This window comes from Anopheles arabiensis, chromosome 2 (genome assembly GCF_016920715.1).
Source record: "Anopheles arabiensis isolate DONGOLA chromosome 2, AaraD3, whole genome shotgun sequence".
In the NCBI taxonomy this organism is placed as follows: Eukaryota; Metazoa; Arthropoda; class Insecta; order Diptera; family Culicidae; genus Anopheles; species Anopheles arabiensis.
The window spans coordinates 11523295-11545452 of NC_053517.1; the positions used below are offsets into that span (position 1 = coordinate 11523295).

General features: G+C 47.0%; 1 protein-coding gene across 5 annotated transcripts in view; it reads right to left on the reverse strand.

Annotated features, from left to right (window-relative positions):
* Positions 1-1397: 1397 nt before the first annotated feature.
* Positions 1398-22158, reverse strand: part of LOC120898453 (ras-related protein Rap1) — a 35962-nt gene continuing 15201 nt past the window's right edge. For all 5 annotated transcript variants that reach the window (XM_040304316.1, XM_040304315.1, XM_040304318.1 and 2 more), the window contains exons 3-6: positions 3654-3761; positions 3422-3550; positions 3168-3320; positions 1398-3083 (exon numbers count right to left, since the gene is read on the reverse strand). In XM_040304316.1, coding sequence (XP_040160250.1) covers positions 2994-3083; positions 3168-3320; positions 3422-3550; positions 3654-3761 — 480 coding nt within the window. In that variant the 3' untranslated portion in view covers positions 1398-2993. The remainder of the gene's footprint in view (positions 3084-3167; positions 3321-3421; positions 3551-3653; positions 3762-22158) is intronic.

Here is a 22158-nt window from a genome sequence, read left to right on the forward strand (position 1 = left end):
CTGTTTTGCGCTACACCCACCATTCCCTCCTGTATTTTTGTAACATTTTGCTAAGTTTATATTCATAACTGCTATATGCACTGCACTGCTTTGAATGTATAGTAATTGCAATTTTATTCGGTTTGTTTGATCCTAACACCACGTCCATTACACTGTAAAAGATCGCTAACTGCTGCGAGCTCCTGTGCTCCTGTGAAGCCCCATAGAGAATGAGGTTAGGGTGCATTTTACAAGAAAATGGTGCAACATGTAGTACGCGCACAGTCCATCAGTTTCCCCTTTGCTACGATCTTGCTCATGAACAGGTAGAGAAACTGGAATTATAATCATGCTTCGCTTATACAACAGATGGCGCCACCGTTGTTTATAGTAACAGCTAGGCGTTCTCTAACGTTTGGCACCAAACCTCACTATAGATCAGGAGTCTCCAAACTACGGCCCGCGGGCCGCATGCGGCCCTCAAGAGCTTATAATGCGGCCCACGATGACTTTGCCAGAGTTAAAATAAATATTACGTTATTTTGACTTTTACAAATAAAATTGTATTTTTTACTTTTCTTAGACAAAAATCAAACTTTAGTAACTCGAAGCTGTACAAGTATCGTTAGTATATTGTTATAAAAACGAGATTTAAACGTTCACTCATCAGCTAAAAGTAGCGTCATATGGCCCTCAACATAGTTATTTTTGAACCAATGCGGCCCGCGAGCTGAAAAGTTTGGAGGCCCCTGCTATAGATGGTGGGAAGCCTAACAGATTATTGCGAATTAGCTACAACAAAAAATCAAGCACACCAGGAAGGACTACTAACTTTGCTCTTTTTCCCAGCAAATGATCAGCATTTCTTACATCAGTAATGCACTACACATATATTAGAGCTGTGGGAAAGGTGTTTCATTTCCCCTAGGTTTGGTTTTAAAACAGTTCCACACGGACGTGGTATCTACCGGCTCACATGTTAGCGCATTAAAATCGACCTTTGGAGTGTTTTATGTAATCAATTAGATGAAAGCGTGGAAACCTTCTTCCTCTGCTTGGTTCATTGCTTGTTGTGATCGAAGCTAACGACAATTTCATCTCTGTCCTCGCAGATTGAATTCACGGTTGCGCACGATCTCTTGCTTATCTATCTGACTACTATTCTACCTCATTACTTGTTCTAACACATAGAGTAAATCGATTTTATTCAGTCGAAGAAAGGCTGCACGAACAGTTCAGTAGAAAAATAAAGCTTTTGCGTGGTGCGATTGTAAAAAGACCATGGGAACCCTACAACCCCCTCCCCTCTCCCACCTTCACCGTTCTCCATTCCTTCAACCGGCTAACCCTTTCCTTACTTGCAGTTAGCAACAATAACTACGCGTCTGCTGTTATCACACACACACACATACCGTCAATTCCATTTGCCAGGATTCCTCGCCAAAATGCGGCTTGATTTATTATCTCACTTCGTCGGTCCACATAGAGCAAATACAAAATAAAAGAATAAAAAATATATAATCCTATCTGCGCGAACTTTCATCCGAGTGTTCAGGTTTGCAAATATAACGAGAGAGAGAGAGAGAGAGAAAGAAAGAGAGTGAGAGAAAGATGGAGAAAGAGATAGATAGATTAGTGAAGCAATTGGTCAACTTGAACAACGATCACTTATGGTACAGACACTCACACGATCAGGGTTCTTATTAAGAAAATCTTCTTTCAAAATCAACTTAAAATAAGGCAGAGCAGAGAGAGAGAGAATGTGCAAGAGAAAGGTAGGGAGAGAAGAAATAGAAATAGAAGCTACATGTATATATGTATAAGGTAGACTGTTTTTCTTTTACTCAACATTCACATTTCGCGGTCGATCAGCGTATTCCGTTTGCTTGTTATTTTGTGTTTTCGTCCTGTGTCCTCTATTGCAACAATTCTTGTGTATTCTAACAGTGGTGAGGGCCGAATCGGCATTCTGCCGGAAGAGAAGAACTACAGATATGGATTCACCGGTGTATGGAGGAGGAGCCGGCACCTCCATCTTCCCGCAATTGAAAGTTTGTTCTCACCGAAGAACCGAACCTTCACAGTGAGTTGTTTCAGTGTGTGTGTCAATGTATTTCTTCCCGTAATAGACTGTTTTATCTTGGTTTGTTTGTTAACCGTACTTTTGCTGCTTTCCTCTGTTTCAGCGTCACGATGAAAAACTCCAGTCGATCAATGCTTCGACAGTGTACGGTCCGGTACTACGGTGGTGTTGGGATTGCTTCTCTTGTCCGGTTAATGTGTGTAAACGTTATATGCTTAGTCGTTATGTTCTTGAACCTATTTGTCCACCTCCTCTTTTCTCCACATGAATATGATCAAGCGAGGATGTGTTTGCTCTGCGCGGATGATCCCTTAAATTAACGCTAACACTCTCTCTCTCTACCAAAAGATCCTCATTGTCGTGCGTACTACATTTTTTTTATCCTTCTTCGCTTTCCCTACTCTCCGTCCTTCGTAGCGTCTGCTTCTTTGAGTTCGTCTAGTGTTTTGTTAGTGTTTTTTTTGTATATTTCGGGAGAGTGTATGTGTATGTATGTCAATTGTTTGTGTCCATATCTACCACTCTAACTGCTCTTCTCATCCGTCCTTAAACTTCCTAATTATTTTCGCCATAGTGTGGATCGTTCCCACCCTCTCCCCCATAGCTCCTCTTATCTCATGTGGTACACACGCACATACAACGTACCCTTGCCATGTCCTTTTCCTCCAAATCTCCTCCTAACACGTTGATTATCATCTTTCTTACTCATTTCTGCCTACCTTTTATTATTTTGTTGTTTTAAATCCTTTGCAGCACATCTAACATATCTCACCCCAGCAACACACCACACCCCACGCAGATCCCCCACGTTCGATTCCTATGGATTGTTCTTATGCGGCTGCGTGTGTGTGTGTGTGGATTTGTGTGAGTGTGAGCGATTTTGCTTGTGTCCATCAGCTTCTTGACCCTTCCCTTGCCTAAGTAGATCTTTTTACAGCAGCACACATAGCGATTTCTTCTTTTTATTGGGCTTCCGTTCGGGCGATTTCTTGTTGATTTGTTGCACTAAGTCATAGAAGATCTGTGAATGGAGAATGCGAAAAACCAATTAGACACACACACAAACATACACTCCGTACAACAACCATGAGCAGCGGCTACTTACGTCGTTAACATTAATTTTGGCTTTGGCAGACGTTTCCATGAATGCACAATTGAACTGCGCGGCTAGACTCCTGCCCAAATCTTTGCCCACAACTCGCTCGTCCTCGAGATCGCATTTGTTGCCGACCAGCACCATTGGAACGTCATCGGTGTCCTTGGAGGGTGGAAGAAGGAAGAAAGGAGCAGATCCGAACGATTAAAGTGATGATGAAGATGGAAGCATGTTTTAGTCGCTTTTCAACGCCGCCCTTTTACCTTCACCCTCAAAATTTGCTCTCGAAGGTCCTGCAGATCGTTGAAGGTCGACTGTGCAGTGATGGAATATACTAGCACGAATCCTTGGCCATTTTTCATGTACAGGTCTCGCATGGCGGTGAATTGTTCCTGTTGGAAAGAAGATTGGCAAAGCGCGTAGGGAGGGGAGGAGAGCAGATTAATATTAATGTTCCATTCTAATGGAATGTTTTCGTTTCGCTTCCAAACTTACTGTGCCGGCCGTGTCCAAAATTTCCAACATGCATTGCTGACCGTCCACCTCGACCTGTTTCCGGTAGCTGTCCTCTATCGTCGGGTCGTACTTTTCCACAAATATGCCCTGCAAAAGGAGTGGGAAAAAGACAAAGATTGAAATGGTAGGTAGGGCAACAAATTTTCAAAAGATGTATTTAAATTCAAAGGTGACACCCCGACGATTAAAAGAAAATCAGTTCTAGAGAAATCAAAGTCCCATTTGATGGGGAGTAGCTGTCGCTAGAACGACGCCATCTTCCGGTTGCAATACATTAGGGCTTTGGAGGCAGTATCTCGCCCACGTGCTATCGAATCGTGTGCAATACATCGGCATGTGTAGGAGATACTTGAATAGAAAATACCCACGCATTGAGCATGCCAATGCCAAACCGCCATGAGAGCAAATGAGAAGACAGCCAGGATTTATAACGGAAGCCCTTAATAGATGCCACCGACGCGCGTCTTGGCAATATAGCGCCCATGATCCTCAAAGCAAGCAGGAAAGAGGGGATTTAATGTGGAGCCTATTCTCTCCTGGAATGTAATGTAAATGTAAATAAGAACAGATGTTTCGTGTGCACGCAACAAAAGCCCGAAAGAGTCGGCACTATTCCAGACAAATTAATTAATAGAAAATTAAATTGAATATTCCGTATCCCTATGTGTAAGACAAGACACACAAACAACATCGGAAAAGCAATTTGTCGGAATGCATGCATGAGAAAGGTACGACGGCGTATTCAAATGTGGAAAGCCTTTCCTTGACAAATAACGGCTCGGTGTTTGAAGAAGATCTGGTGGTACTGGGTACCTGAAAGCTTACAGAACATCTTGGAATCCTTTTGCAAACCCCATAGCCCCACATCATCGTGCACTAAAGCGTGTGTGTAGTGCCGGGAAAACGTACCTATATAAACTTCACTTGTTGCCGGCATTGGAATGGATCGTGGTTTTTTGGGAGGTCGTTTGGAGGAAGGGGAGGACATGATAGATGGCATAAGGGTTTCAGCAGGATGACAAGAAAAATCGGGACATCTCACCTCACTAAAGGAGCTCGTTAATTGAAGACGACTAGAATTTCCAAACTAGCTAAAAAGGGGAACATAAACTCTTTTGCTCAATCCGCTGAATCAACGGTACAAGTAAGCATTTCAATACATTCAATCAACCAATCACTTATTTACTCCTTTCTATAAGAAACTCCTACCTCTTTCGGGAGTTAGGAGTCTACCGTTGGACATATTGCCGCCACCGTCAGTGGTACCTAAAGCAGCCGGAGCGCGCACGTCAGTCTACTAGCGACTTTTCCTCATTATCGGTTGGATTGTGCTGTGCGCCATCATCATCCACCAATGCCTTTCGGCAAATCGTGGAAAACCGTGAAGGAGGAGGCGGCGAAGGAGCAGAAAGGCCCAATTATCTACCCCGGGCCAATTACATTAAGAATTTATTTCCTCAACCAACCACAGCATAGATAACCCTCTCCTTCTCGCTGAGCGATTTCCTTACATTTTTATGCTTTCCCATTTCGCTACACTACCTCCATCAAATCACTATATATCTTTTCTTCCGTTTGGAAGGAAATCAAAATGTCTATCTCCACGGCTTCGGTTCACATTCACTGCCCTGTGTTCATTACTATCAAAAATCGTTGCCATGTGGGTTGTTGGGAGGATGTTGGACATGTCCCTCCTTTGGGGAAGAGGGACAAAAAAGAGCCAAACAAGAGTCACATGGAGTATATTTTTCCCGGTGAAGATTGCTTTGGACTGGCCAGCATTCTGATAGGGAAACCTTCTTTAAAAAAAGAGCAGTTGCAGTCTACACTGCCCCGCCGCTTTGGCTTTCTTAGACCTTCCGCACCCAGTCAGTCAGGGCACTACTGCGCCCTGATGTGTGTGAAGGGCTTATCTATGCTTTTAGGCCCGATTGGGCCGCTCCGCAGGACATGGGGTGGAAACGACGACCTACCGAGAGACACGCACACACCAACCAAAGCTGCTCTGACATCTTGTCGTGTGCGTCTTATCAGTTACACAGGAAGAGAGAGAAGCAATATGTGGTGGAGGGAGGAGAGGAAGGAACAACAGCAACAACAACAAAAAAAGCCCTCAAAGTTCATCATTCCATTTTGTTTGTGTGTGTGTGTGTGTGGGGGGGGGGTGTTTGTCGGTTCGTCGTATCATCGCCGTTGACGGCCGGCGAAGCGAATCGATTGCAGTACGTTGATAACGAAACGCAACACCACGCGCGCGTTTTTTAGCTCGTATTATTTTTTATCAGCACAACAACCACCACCACCACCACCCCGCACCCCAACACAGCCATCCTCCAATGGTTGCCCTTTGCGTCTGCCCCCCCTTTGGAAAGCCCTTTTGTTTGGCAGATGCTAGGCGATGGAATATTTTTAACTTTATAAGTGGAACGTCACCACTTTCGCCGCCTATTTACTCAATCGAACTTCGGGAGGTTTTGATTCGATTAATAAATTGGCACGTGACGCATTGGCTATTTATGGAAAATGAAAATGTCGTTCACTAAATTACATCTTTCAATCCCATCAACGTGATTTCACTGGAAAACATTCCATTGGCAACGGGTTTTCTCACAATACATAACAAAATCGTGGAAATTTGCCCCAAAAATGTTTGGAACCATTTATTCGTCCATAGTAAGTAATTGTGTTTCAAAATGATTAGGTGTGTCAAATCGACCCCACGAGAGATGCAAATATAAAGCTCGTCTGGAAGCATCATCATTCCTTCACACTATTTAAAAGAAATAACCATGAATATTGCATTATTTTCGCCAGTTACATCCCTTTCGCGTTAAAGCCGAAGAGGCAGAGTCAGAAACATGCCGTACCGATCTCAGTCCTTCACACATTCCTTATCACATTGCTGGCATTCACTACACACTTGCACACTACTACTCCTTCCCCTCCGTTGAGCCAGTTGAGCAGCAGTTTGTGAGGTGAATGTGGGGCTTTAAAAATCCCTCACACACAAAAGGAGCCGATACACTGCTACTGTACAGCCTCCTCCTTCTCACGTTCCGCCCGGCGTCCCCGGGTTCCCAGCGGACGGCCACCACTGGGGGGTAAACAACATCGCATCACATATCCACCCATCTGCGATGAATGAATAAATAATGGAAAATAGATTAAATTTATCGTATCCATCGGTACACACGCGCAGGCACCATCGGTGGTGTCAAGTGGTTGGGCATTAAGGGCGGAGAGAGACCCAAAAAGGAAGAGAGAAAGGGGTGGGTATGACAGGGCAGTGTCTCTAGGTACATGCGCTGCTAACCTGGTATGGATAGGACCTGGCTATTGCATCATGCTTCTTCTTTTCTCACTCGTTCCACTTACTTTCTGTTTGCGCCTTTGCGCCATCATCTAGATCCGAGGACGAGAAGTAGCATTCCACGGGCATTCCACGGGGCCCTATTTCTTCGCGCGCGCGCTCGCTCCCTTTTATCAACAACACACACACACGTATCGGAACATCACTATCGGGGGTTAGGTTATTGACTGCAACGCGTCTTTTGATGGTCTTGCACACGAAAGGGCACAACCATCAGGGCAGACCGCCGAGGACCGAGGCGCCCGGGATTTAGACTACGCTACACACGACTAACTACGTGTGTGTGTGTGTGTGTGTGTGTGTGTGTGTGTGTAAGGCAGCAGGAAGCAGAGCATTAATGGTTAGAATCAATTTGTCTGTATAATAGAGCGAGCGGTTTGCCCTAGTTCCGGCGGCCAATGATGATGGTACTCGATCGAGCGCGGGGCGTAGTAGTAGCCGCCGCGCTTGTCTTTCCAAACCGAATCCGAAACATAAGCCAGACCCTCGAGCTAGACGTGTGTGTGTGTGTGTGTGTGTGTGTGTGTGTGTGTGTGTGTGTGTGTGTGTGTGTGTGTGTGTGTGTGTGTATTTGAAGAATATTTACTTAAAATCCCTCCCCAGGTCGGCCATTACATTGAACTCTACTCTATCTGGGCGGTGAAATCACATTGAAACACGCATCAACCCACCACCACCACCCCACAGGGTCGGGGCGAAGAAAACACTCTTCTTCTCAGCCAACCGAAGAGAAACCGATCGGGGGTTGTTGAATATTTCGTTTACTTAAGCTATTAAATAGCCGTTGCATTTGGTAGGCGCAAGTAAAAGTGCAGAGGGAAGGGGAGCGAGGGAGGGGGGAGGTTCAATCATGCACATCAAACTGGTGTGTTTGTTGTAAACATGCGCATATGCAACAGGAAGAGATCACACCATTTGTCTTGGAGGAGCGGTGGAACGCAATGCATCAGGTACGAGAAAAGGGAGCAACAAACTGTGTGTGTGTGTGTGTGTGTGTTTCAAATGCTCGCCCTTTTACAAGTCATTAACCAAACCCGAGAGGCATTTTTAATGAACTGCCCCGCGGCCCTGTTTAGTATCCAAACAGTCCATACATTTCGCCATGGCTGCGCGAGTGAAGTGAGTGCATATAAACCAAGCCGACGATTAACTTCCAAAACAATGTTGTTAAGTCGGCCAATGCAATGCAGTGTGTGTCTGCTGCTTTAACAAACAAACAGTAAGTGACTTTTCTCAGACAAACTACTGAGATAGAGCGATACGATATTGAATTGCTTTGTAGTGGCAGATTCACGTTCAAACTGTACAGGCATGTTGGCGAACCTGGAGGAAATACCTCCACATTCAAGATTAGTTACACATGGTTTCAGCAGGCGAACCGAGAAATAGGAATCTTGCTGTGCCCTGCTGAGGCAACCGGTTAGGAGTAGCGCACTGTGAAAGAAGGAAGACGCCTGTGGCTCGTATGTGTATGCGTGTTGAGTGATGATTAAACATTACCCTCAAAGCCAAATTCGAACGCCACCAGAACGAACGAACGCAAAACCCGGCCGACTTGCAAACCTTGTGTGCATGAAAGGGGCAACCGTCAGGCGATTAATTAATGCAATGGACTACCCAATAATGATCCAAATGCAGAGCACCAGCAGCAGCAGTACAAAAACAACAACGAACTAATGAAGAGGCCGCCGCCACCATTCGGCAGATGAACGGCCGATGAAGTTCGTTACGATGAAAAAAGAAAACTTTCCCCACTACTTTGAAACTATACTTGTTTGGACCTCATTGGAACGGATTTTGCAAACCAAGGAGTACGCTTGAAGCTTGCAAAAATCAATACCAATTTGTAGTACACAACACCATCGTGGAGGGTGTGTTTGCTTTCCCTTTCTAAATCGGAAGGAGCAGACCAACAACAACACACAAACACACACACAAAAGAAGAACAACTTGAAAACACAAAACATAAAAAGACCCCGTTAAATTAAGTGAGCATGTAAACTGGGGGGATGAGGCGGAGCGCATTGAACAACGTTACACCGGTGTAATAGGCTTTTGCAAAATGGGATCGATGAACGAATGTGAACCTCCCGATGGATTGGCGGCCGAAATTGAATTCCAAAGTAGGAGAGAGAGAGAAAAAAAAACGATGATACACGAGGAGTGGGCACGTCCTGTTTTCCCCGGGTTTTCCCCACTCACCCACCCAACCGAACGAACTCACGAAAATGGTGTTTCGTAATCAAGGTTTGAAATTGCATTACAACGCAAAAAAAAAGGATGCAATCAGCGACACGGTGACTAACTGATTGCTAAGGAATGTTGCTGCTGCTACTGCATGATCCTGGGAGAGTCATGAACCCGCCGGGGGGGCGCGGCCACATACCGCCACCAACACATCACGCCGGAGCAGAGAATTCACATACACCAGTGATTCATTTATATGCCTCTTGCCTTCTTTTTCCACCAACCAACCCGACTGGTACTAGCTGCTGTCGGAGTGAGCTTGGCGGCGCTGAAGACCTGGCAGAAGCGCAGAATAAATCGTGCATGCGAGCCAATTAGGCAGGATCGTATAGAATACGGGAACCGTCACGATTCAATCATAAGTTAAATAGTGACAGCGAGAGAGAGACATAGAGAGAGAGAGAGAGAGAGAGAGAGAGAGAGAGAGAGAGAGAGAGAGAGAGAGTCATTGGAATTACGGATTTTGGATAAGGATTAGATACTGAAGTTTGTCAGTTGATGTTGAGAGTTTGTTGAGGACCAGATACGACGTCTGTCTATCTTTGAATGGATTTATTAACTCCAAACAAGTGTTCCGACTTTAATCAATCCAATATATTCCCGATGGGTAAACATTACAGAACTCGACCTGCAGCGATGTAATCCCAATCCCAACCAGTTGTTCGTTTATTGCAGTTTTGGGTACGTTGTTGATTCACCTGCTTTCCATCGTGTTGGTGTTGGTTCTATTCTAATGCCGTGGCCTAAAACTAGCTCAATCTCTCACTTGTTCGGTGGGCGATGTGATACACATCCCACTCACGCAAAATATGACCAGGCGAGTGTGCAGTAGATGTGGGACACATACACCTCGGTGGTAACACACCTACATTGCACAATCAAATAAACCTTTGCGCTGCGCGTTGCACTGTTTCTCGTCCGCGCCATGTGTAACTGGCAGGAAGTTACCGCAATTGGTCGTAAATCCCTGCTCGTATCCCACTCGCTAATCGCTCGTATCCCAAAGCTCGAAAGTTTATTCGGGAAAATATGAACAGATAATCGAGCATAGTTGTCCGAGTAAAAACCAAAAAATCAGCTCCGCAGCTGACCAATGTACATAGTTTTTGGAATGGACTTATTTCCCCCTGTCCGAGAGCCTTTTGAGTACGGAGTTCATCTTCTACAAATCCTCTATAGTCCGAGCACAATCCATTCATTCAAATTCGATCAACAAACGCTGGTCCTACAAAAAGCTAAAATTGTTGTTGATGTTGATGTGCACCCACCTCTGTGCCCTGCTCTGGATGGATGATTGCCTTGACAAGATGCGTCAGTTGTAGGACGAAACCTGCTAACCTACAAAGAGCCTTCGAGCGGCACACTTGTATATGTGTGTTTGTGTGCGTAGGCTTAATCTCCATCAGCTTACAGGCAGCAACGGAAACGAACCTTTGGCTCTTCACTGTTTAAACAACTAACCTATTCACAGGCGAGCTCTCCTTCCACCCAAACTCCACCCAAATATTGCCACTATTTGCCTCTCCACCGACGTTCTCTTTCTGCACTGGTTGGCCTGTAGTTGCCGTGTGTGGTTAGGCAGGCGTGAACGTTAAATTAAGTAGTTCTGTTTAGATTCACAATTTGGATCACACACATACACATACACAGTGCCACATGGTGTCCGTGGTTGGCCAGCTGCTTCGTCAGCTTATTGTCATCATTCTCCAATTGACGCCAGCCTTTGCCGGGGCCAAATGGTGGGAGGTTTATTGATAACACGGCACATACACACACACACACGCACATGGCACGTAGATGTGTGCTGAATCTCGTCCCGGGGATTGTAAAGTAAATATTCATTGGATCAGTTTTCTCTACACCCGCTGATCCACCCATCTCCCCTCCTCCCTTTTATGCACCAACGGGAGAAGGTCCAAAACACAGCCGAACCGAAACCACCGGCAGCATTAGCATTCTGCACATTGAACTTCTTCCCTTCTTCCTCCCCTTACCACCCCTTATACTCCGGGATGGGAAGCGCCGCCTGAAGCCAGGTACACACGGCGGCGCTACGGTTTCCATCAAATTGATATTCAAATGCGCCTACGACTTCCTGTGTCTTTTCTAGAGGCACCTCGATGCAAATAACCCACTACCCTGTGTGTGTGTGTGTGTGCGTTGTCTGCTGTGCGCTGTTGTGTGGAGCGCCCGAACCGAACAAAAAGCCGAAATTGTATGTGCGTGTGTGTGTGTGCGTTGGCGAAATGTTTCACCCATTTCAGGGGGAGTTGGGTGGGTGTATTTTATGCTAACTAGCAAGGCATGGCTTCACCATGCCTGCCTTCTCCTTCACTTCGGAAATGGGGCGGTTGTAGGTTTGAATGACAAAATCATTAAATCGGTTGCTACGCTACACCAAAGCTCTCCCCCCACTTCCATGCTCTCTTGGTAGGTGAGAAAGGGGGGAGCGGGGATTGCATTTAATCGAGTTGACTGATGCCGCCGCTTCGGCTGCTGCTGCTGCTTCACCTGCTGCAAGTGATCGGATCGATTATGATAAAATAATGACGATGTAAAACAGCATTCTGGCGTGGCACAACGCTCAGGTTTAGAGCTGTCGCTATGGCGATGATGATAAGGCTGGGCAATCGATAAGGTTGTAAAGGACATGTAGTGACGGGGGTTTAAAACTCTCCCCCACACACTCAGCAGATAAAGTAATCGTTGGCTTTAATCACGAAAAGTATGGACATTTATCCATGTTGCAGCGTGTTATCTCTCTTTCTCTCGAGTAGTTTGGCCTAGCATTGCCCCCTTCCCACTCCTCCCCCTTGCAACAACAGACAAAACAAAACTTTCTAACATCAATACAAAGTGATGCGCAAAGGTCAAAGCGAATGCAGTACACCACCATCGACGCGCAACATATGGTTGGGTAATGGATTGCCAAAATCAGCTGACGTCTGAGCTGACGTACACGAACGGGGTGGGGATTGTTGGGTGAGAGCAATATTCGTTTGAAGCAAGAGAAGAAAAAAAAAACGAATAAACCCACAAAAATCGCAGAAGAACAAACAACCGGGGGAAGCACCAGCAGAACACAAAAAAAATCAATCACAGCCAAATGTACGTACACGGTCTTCTTCCCACGTATGTGCGAGCCCCGCGCGCACATGACCAAATACCCACGGACGAGCCATATGATGTTGATACGGTGCGCAAGCACACACACACACACACACACACACACACACACACACATTCATCTCCTCCCACACCATCGTGGAGTAGGTGGGTGGGCGGTTTGGCAGCAGACAGTGATTGTACGCGCCGGTTACAATACGTGACGCCAACCCGGGGCGGACAAGATAAAGCAAATATCACTGTTACCCCTGGCATGGGCACTGGGGACAGGACTGCTGCAAAGGAAAACAGTCGCCACAATACACACACACACGCGCGCTTGATAAGCGTAGCACAGAGCAAATTGTGCTAATAAATCCCAGCCAGCAAACGTTTACACTGTGTAGGTACACGAAGAATTCGGTAACTTTCCCAGCATATGATCCGATTTTAGGTACGCGTAAGGGAGTGCTAGTTCGCGGAAAATTTAAATTAAACAACCTGTTCAAAGGTCACAGGGCACCAGGTATTGTCGCTCCCCTCCACAGAAGAATTCAAGGAGACAGCGGTCTAAGTCCAGCTCTTTAAGAGGTAAACTAGCAGAAGAAGTTTCCTTAAAATCGTTAGGTTCTTGGAAGACTTTGCCCACGCTGCCCAAAGATTAGCTGAAATCTCTTCTAATGATTTCCCTTCCCCTTCTGAACACATCGTCCGATATCTGGCTTCTCTGAGTTTGTGTCCGTAGTCTAACAAATCTCCACAGTTTGCTCGCTGCTCGCATTCCAGGAATAAGAAACATCGCCGCCTGGTACCCAGTTTCTTCAAGTCTTTTACAACCAAATGTACCCGCTTGAAGGCTGTGAGCTGCTGCTGCATCGCCTACTGCATAAACTTCACATCACCCAGCAAAAGCCAACCTTGGAAACAGCAGTTAAACAGGAACGACCACCAAAATGTTCGATTGCTCAAAGAACGATGCACGATCGTCTTCTTGTGTATATCACGCCGCTATCAGGATATGTTGTTGGAGAGGAGGCTCCTCTCGCACACTACACCGTACCACACATAAGCTCTGACCACACAACAACAACAACAACGAAGGGGCAAGGGAACCCCCGCAATGCACTGCTCATCCGGTTCGTTCTCACGGGCGACACACACACACATACGCGCGCTTTTGCACAGCGGTCGTTTGTTCGTTTGTTCGCTCATGCGAGATGCCACCGGGGTGACCTACATCTATCCATTACGGCATCCCCCACAAACACACACAGCACCACACTGTTAAACATAGCTCACACTTGGAACCATTCCCCGGTGATGGTGGCATGGGGCCGCCCTTGCCTAAGAGATGAGGTGGAGGAAAAAGAAAACGGTGACAAACCGTCGTCCTCCTGTGTGCTCGTTACTTCGATGCCGCAGGACATTGCTTAGTATGTTTCTAGGTGTATGTGTGTGTGTGTGTTTCCCTCCTCTTTCACTCTGCCTAACTGCACAGCTTCCGTGACAGGAGCTCATCGCTCGTAGTAAATGCTTTCCCTTTTACCGCACACACCAAGAACCGAGAAAGGTGGGACAAGTTCGCTCAACTTTTTTCCCGTCCGAGACCAACACAGAGTTCGACATGGCAACACAACACGGAGGCAGGCCAGCAGCTGCTGCTGCTGCTGCTGCAGCTACTAGACGCGCGTCCGGGTTGTTTCCTACCGTCCCTCCTACCGGCAAGACACGTCCGCGCATATATATGTGTGTGTTGATGTAATGTGTACCGCCGCCCCAGTGCCTGCAGTTGTTGGCGCAACCGACACAAAACAGAAGCAAGCTGCTCTGCTGATGAGCAATTACCGTTTGGGGCGGCTGTCGTGACAGGACACAGCCCCCGATTCCGCATCCCCGCTACGATGGCGACGACGACGACAACGACAACCAATAAATCTATCGATTACGATGAAGCCAACCATATGCCGCAGAGTGAGTTTTCTCACCCCCTTCTTCCCACATTCTCTGCACTCTTTTACGACTGTCTGGTCCGAGGACGGGGCTCCGTTGTCTCTGTCTCTGTCCCACCAAAACTTCCATCTCCCTTCGTCGTGTGTGTGTGCGTGCTTTGCAGAGCAATTGCGTTCGCACGGTAGCAGCCGCCGCACACTATTCGTGAATGGCAGTAGTGCGCCGCGCCTGGACGGAAGGGTTGTGGCATAGTGTGTGTGTCCCTTCCACCCCGGATGTATGTGCGGATGACGCACCAGAGCAGAATGTTGTGCGTGTAGACGTCACCACCTTCACATACCTGCTGGTGCAGTGTGCGCGCGTTACCCTTGCCGTTGATATTGACGACAAATGGAACTGACACAAGCATGCTGAACTGACGCTGTGGCGCGTCTTCCCCACAAGGAGTCTTCCCATCACCGATAGCAAGTTATGATTTGAACCGGATCGCTCCTGTAGGACACCGAAGCAACAACGTAAACCATCATCACCGCCAGTCAGCACCAGATAGAGAGAGAGAGAGAGAGAGTCAATCAAAACACATCGCAATGAGCGGGCGACCCTCCGGCACCGGCTTTTGGGTTGAGTGTAACTGACGACTTGCGCTGCTCATCGCACCGGAACCGGCGACCCCACTGAGGCTCGGTAGAAGCGTAGGAGTGGAGCGTACGTGAGGTGGAGCAACAGCAACACGGTGGCCAGCAGGGGCAAGATGGTGGTAGCCCAACAAACCATTTGTCGAACCAATACAAATATGTGCTGCTGGTTTGGGCCTTCTGGGAGGGTGTTGGTGGGGGAAAGGGGAAGGGTAAAGTCATCTCGCGTACAAATACGTCGGGCAGCACAGAGAGCGTTTGACGGAAACGTTACTGCCTCCCCCGGGGGCAGGGCGCGGGCGTCATTCAACCGTTTGGCCTCAATTCCGGCAGATGGTGTGCGGCCGGTCCCTGCTGACGGAGGTAGCACCGAACCGTGCTCGGAAGAATAAACAATAGTTTACCGACGTACGTAACACAAGGTTGGCAAAAGGGGGGCGGCGGCGGCCTCTACAAATGTCGAAAAGACATCGAACGTTTTCGCGGAGAACACAACTGCTTCGCCAGCAGGACCTAAACTGCTGTGCCGAACGCTCAATGACGAATGAGGTGTTTTAAATTTAACCCCAACAGTTCAAAAGTTGTAATTTGTCGCACAGAGTAATTGAACATTGCACAAACGAGTTTGGATCTTGCCAAATTGCACATCCGCCATCGCATTTGATGTCACAAAGGATGTTTTTTTCAGTGTAAAAATCCAATAGAAACGCCCATCTAAAAACGGATTTATTCGTGTAAAGACTCGACACAGACGTGGCCCCGGATTTGTACGCATGGGGTAAAAGGGTAACGATGATAACAATTGTGTGACTGTCTTCTGTGTCCCTTTACGACGTACGCGTCGCGTCTATCCCTTCCAACACATCCGTCAAAATCGATGCAAATTTCACACTCCGTCAGCCCACACAAAGCCGCTTGATGGGGCGCCATATACACAGTTGGTGGACCGACAGGTAGGCACCTCTGCTGCACCACACACCAGCACACAGAATATCCTTTTAAATGGATCCCCAAAATCCTTTGGCTTTGCATTAAACATCAACGCCCTCCATTGCGCGCGATGGGTACGAGGGCGAGCAAAATGAAGCGTTTGATGCTTTGTGCACACAGCACAAGAACACCTTTTTCAAACGAGATTACCCCAAATCCACCACCACCAACAACCCCCGCCACAAGCCCCGGGTGTGTCCCGCCCGGAAGAGTAAAAATCAACAAACAACGAAATAGAGCACACATTTGTGGGTGTTGCGTTTTGTTAGAGCAGCCCAGCCGATTCCAAACTCAAAGACCACACACACAAAAGCACGCTCCGGAAATGTCGATGATGACGTAAAAATACCACAGAGATGACGCAACTACCTGCTACATCCCCAAGCGCCAGAAAAGGACATACGACCACCATCGACACCACCGCGACACAGACCGAACAGTTCAATAGATTTGGTTTCCCTTTCCTTCTCTCCCCTTTTGGAGCATTTTTCTGTCTTTTAAATCTTCCTACTACCTAGCACCTACTGCGCCTACTGGAGCGAACGTGCGAATGTAAGAATGCTGCCCACTTCCGATAGAAGAGTGCAAACGAAACGAGTGTTTTTGTGTTCGTTTCTTGGTTTATTTTTCAAGGGTTTGAGGCGAAAAATCGATGCCGACATTGCGGTCCAGTTCAATGTGTGAGTATGCCCTGTGATGATAATTTTATAGGTTATAGGTACAGGAAATTACCCGAGTAGCCCGCCATGGTTCATTTCACTAACAATGATTTATGAGATGAGCCAGCTCTATAAACATCAACAGATAAAACAATCAATTATTTGCTGATGAACCGCGATTCGTTTCTACACAAGAGCACGGGGCAGCTCATAGCTCATCAAAAAGGGTAATTAATTACTTTCACTTAGATGAGAGTAGCGCTTCGAATCAACCGTACCGGCGCCGTACCGTGCGCCATTCATTATCATTCGCACTCAGTAAATACCGCTAAAGGTAAATTGTGAAACATCAACAAATCCATAAATGAAAGGATAAAGTGAAGGGTTTTTTAAACATATTTCACACTGTCGGCCACATTAAACTAATTGAAAGCTCGATCATTATCTTCTCCTTCGGTTGAAGCTAATAGAATCGCTGCAAAAAATAAATTAATGAATGAAATCACATTCACAACCCTCAACAAACATACATATATTAGACTGACCACCATTTACCTTTGAAAATGGGGTTTGAAGGACCACATTAGGTGCACACTCGAAAATGTTACCACCAGGTGGTTCTTGCTGCTACCGCACGCCCCAAGAGACTCCAAGAGAAGTTTTGCGTGGGTTACAATGTTTGTTTTTTCATTCGATTCACAAATGGACTGAAGAGCTTTGCTGGGTTTTTTTTTTCAATGTTTTAAAAGGAGTAGCAAAAACATCCCAAGCAAGTGATGTTGTGCTCTTCCACTACACACCAGGACGCTGGTTGTGTCGTCCATTTTTGGTTTTCCATCACACGCACCACAAACTCCGGGGATCCTGCCAGTCACACCAAGTCCCTAGGACTGTGTGCCATCGCTTCCCACACACACAAACACACCCACACAATTCCTTCGCCACCCCCGGGATGTTCCCAATTCTCAGGAAAACTGACCCAACCTCCAAACACTGATAATTCTTACTAAAAGCAGCATCCTACCACTTTGCCGACTTCCTTTTTCCGGGTTGTCCTGGTTCTGGTTTCCCTCCAGCCTACTACCTCCGCGGATGGACCGTCCCACTGATGTGAGTTGGCGTTCAACCACTCTCGCTTGACCTTTACCTTTCGATCGCAATCGAAAGCAGTCGCGGGAAAACGGAAGGAGCGGGATCCATCCATCCCCCACAAGCAAGGATCGCTTCGTTCGACTGTAAAGCAACTTTTGGAATTTGAAGGAAAGCTTATAAAGCACACCGACGGAGGGATGTGGGTGTGGTTATTGCCAATGGCTTTGCTGCGGGCTACAAGATAACAACGCACACACGGATCGATGGAAGTCACGCGTGGATCGATGGGAAACGTGCCCCCCTCAAAAAAAAACCGGCCGACACACAATTTTATGCTTCAGAGCAACACACCAAACAAATCGACCCGTCATTGTCGTCGTCGGCGATGCTCTTCTTCCCAGGTAGCAGCATGCATTATCAGGCAGCTCACGCATGGAGGATCTTAAACGGTAAATAACACACCCACGTGCTAATGTCAATTGTATTTTTTTTCCTTTCATTCACACACACATTTCCATGGCGAGGGGCTCTCATCGTTCGACTCGTTTGCTTTCCGGCGCAATTTGGCAATTCATTTTCCGCATCTTTCATGTTGTTACACACAAGCTGCTTAGCTGACGAGCGGTCGTCGTGGTGGGTGCTGGTTCAGTTTCCGATACTGGGCCCCGCACTGCTTCCAACCACGCGACGCAACCACCACTTTTCTTTTCCTTTGCAATTTTCTCCACGGTGACCGAAAATCATCATTGCACGGCACACGCGGCCCTCGTGTCGCTCAGAAGGACACACTCACAACCAAGATGAATTTGTATTATAAATAATTCTAATTTCAGATCGCATTACCACACCACCCACACACACAGTCGTTCCACTGCCCGGGGCTCGTTTGCTGGTATTGTTGTTGTGTTGCCTGCTCCTAATGCCGAAGGACGATGAAACTCGAGCCCGGATGAGACAAGAGCACCGAGCACAAACGATGCCCCCTTTTTCCCCAATTTTACTGCGCTTCATCGGCCACACCACACCAAAAGAGAAAGGGAAGGCGTTCGTCTATTTGCCAAACGTCTTCATTTGTTTTCCCAGCTCATGCTTGCTCTTTCGCGCGAACGCGTCGATTCTTTCACGCCACACAACCGTGTAGGAATGGGCCATACTCCTTCAGCTTAGCACACGACTGCAGAGTATGGCGCAACAGGTCGACCTCCTTCTACACCCCCGTTCGTCGTCAGCCAACATGAATCCGTCCAATCGTCTGTTCCCATTCCAGAAGACTATCGCTTTTCCTTCTTTTATTCCTTTTTCGAAGTATCGCATCTCTCCCTCTCTCTCTCTCTCTGGGGCTCATTTTGACATTAGAGATGTATCTCACGAGGACCATCATCCTCTTTCCGAGAGGCGGATGAGGGAGGCGCTTGTCAGCGCTCGTTTCCGTTTGTTCCGGTGGGGCAGCTCTGCTTCCTCCTGCGAGCTCACTCAGCTCGGGAATATCTCAAAGGACGCCATCCCCCATATGCAAAGTTTTCTTCCTCACACACACACACGGATTTCAATCGTTAAAGGGAAGGATGCTGCGGGAAAAACGGAAACGTGGCAAGCGGATTTTGTTTGCATAATAAACATTGACGGGTGCTAAAGCGTGTATTAATTACGATAACAGTAGCGAGCGGCAGCTACTCGGCGCTAAGAAGGGCTGCCGCTGCTTCCTCCCGCTGGAGAGTAAATCTCTTTTGCTGTTTGATTTGCGGCTTACTGCGGCTCAGTGGTCGTCAGCGAGGCAAGCAGACCAGAAGGAGAGACAGATAAGCTGCAGGTAAATAGTATTATTGAAGGGTAATAAATGGTTTTTATAATGACTAAATTCGAGTTGTTGGCAAGCGGTACTTTTTGTAGATCACCTTTGAAAAGAAAGAGCAAGAAGAGCAATGAATCAGTAATAGATGTACTTAATTTCACGAATGTGTGTGTGTTCACCTTCAAAGATCCGGCAACACTCAATAAAATTCAATGCAAGCCAATGCGACTCCATGGGACTCCACTTAGTTCAGTGTTCATTAGCTGCGTCTGATAGCGATGTTTGTCCGTCTTAAATATTTGGCAAAGTACACAGACAAATTAGAACAAACTCTTTCATAACGCTCGCAAAGCAATGGACGCGTGAGATGAGTCATCTGGTGGTAAAGTTTTTTTTTCTCTCGCTCTTTTTGTGTGTGCAAGCAATCGCCTCCAAACAAACGACAATTTCACACCCAAGCGGATCAACACTTTACATTGAGAGTAATAGCGATTTTTTAGTCATTTAGACCGCTAAAAGCGTGTTATCGTCTTACAGTTTTTGTGTGCCCAACAGCACACTGGCGAAGAACGAATCACCTCTTCTCTCGCCTTAACTATTCCCTCCCCAAGTCACCGGAGCGAACAAGATGACTTGTGTGAAACCGAAACAGTACAACATTAAGTGTGTAAGGGTTAGAGCAGAAGTAACAGAGAGCACACAGTACACAGAGACAAGCGACAGAGTGTCACCAGGACCGAGGACGAGCAAAACAAGTGCACAGGAACTGAACTATTAAGTCGAGTTGCAAATGGATGGTTTCCAAACCAGAACACATAATGCAGGGCGCGCGGCAGCAGCAGCTGCAGCAGCAGCATAAAGCCACATCGCGTTGAGACAGACGTGTGCAAAAAGCAGGAAAACGGGCGCGAAAGAAAACTCCATCACATCATACAGCACCAGCACGGCAACATCACTAAAACGAGAATAGTTAGCAGAACAAAAACACAACGCGAACTTTTCCTTTTTCTCCATGTTCAGTCATTTTGTGTGTGTATGTGTGTGTGTGTGTGTACAATCTTCCCAAGGGAATTTCCAGGCTCGCCTTCCATCCGCTAGTTGCAAAGTCAAGGCAAGTTTTGTGTGCACACTGGATGGCACAGACCACTGGCAGGCGGAGGGGGGTGTGCTAAGGGCTGAAAGATGTGTCTTATGAAAGAAATATGGCGTCTTTACATTGCTGCTGCTGCTACACTCACCCAACACAACGAGAGGAGGAGGGCGGGAGAGAAGGATTTCACGTCTCTTTGGCCATTGCTTAACAACAATCCTTGCCCGTGTTTGCCCAGTGACAGGCAGCAGTGAATTCGCGTGCACTGAATAATGGTGCTGAAATCACGGAAAAGCAGCCATCATTTCCCACCGCCTTACCCCTCTCCCCACTCTCCCTCCCCGCACACTGTGTTGTGCATTATTATGATGTACTTTCTCGGGCCCGAGCCTCACACTGCTACTACAGTTCTGCACTCCCTTCGGTCAAAGAGTGCAGCCTCCCCTCCCCATTGTCCTGCCTGTCTTGTCCTTTCTCTTTATCTACTGCTGCGCAACTCTGTGAACTATTTTAAAGAGATCGTAGAAGAGCTTTTTCGTTGAATTGGATTACGGCAAAAGAATGTTGATTATTGCTGCTGCTGCTGCTGGTGAGTGTGTTGCGGGTTATTGTCTTTTCCTCGTTCTTCTGCAGACATTCAGCGATGCTATGGATGGCCAAATGAAGGAGCCCTTTTCTGGCAGAATAGTAAATAAACCAAATCAAGTGATCCTTTCAAAAGTGTGCCCGCACACAGAGAGTGGGGCACATCTTTTTGTTTTGCCTTCGCCCATTTCCACCTTCACGATATTTACACAACACACAGCAGCGGTGACATTTTTCATCTGCTCAGCAATTCATTTCGAAATTACAATTTTGCTGTCAAAAGTTTTGCTCAAACAAACTGGCGAGCGATGGTGCGACCTGAGTTTGTTGCCAAATGCAAATAAGTACCGGATTCCACGGATGGTTCTGTTCCACCATTTCCCACGGGAACTGGAAACTTTCAGCCATTGCCTCCTGGCTCATAATCTTGCCCCTTTTCCCCAAAATGACGAACATTCAGAGCTCGGTAGTTAGTGGCTTAATGTGCGAATGTGAAGCACATACTGCGAGGAAAACATTATCTGCAAAAAAAAAATGGTAATGCAACCCATGTATTGACGGGCAGCAGCAGCGGTTGTCGAGTACATATGGGAGGTTAAACTTTCCTACGTGTTTATCTGTGTGAGTGTTTGTTTAACAATACACGCTCACGCATCCACACAAACAAAGCAGAATGTCACTGGTCTCTCTCTCTTCAATGTGATCGTCCTTGTACAGGCTCCCCAGCAGGAACCCGGAGAACCTCGCGGAAAGGACTCCACAAGCAGATACCCCGGGTTTGTCACGTGTATCCTTTCGACGAACACTGGAAGAATAAGAAGACGCTCATGAAATTAACCACCACAGCTTCCGCCGGTTACACCAGCAATGTAGCAGCAAAAATGTGCAAACTTCTCCCCCCACATCCTCCTCTTCTTCCTCGCACTCGACCGTCTCCCATGCAAATAGCTCACCACCACCATCCACGGC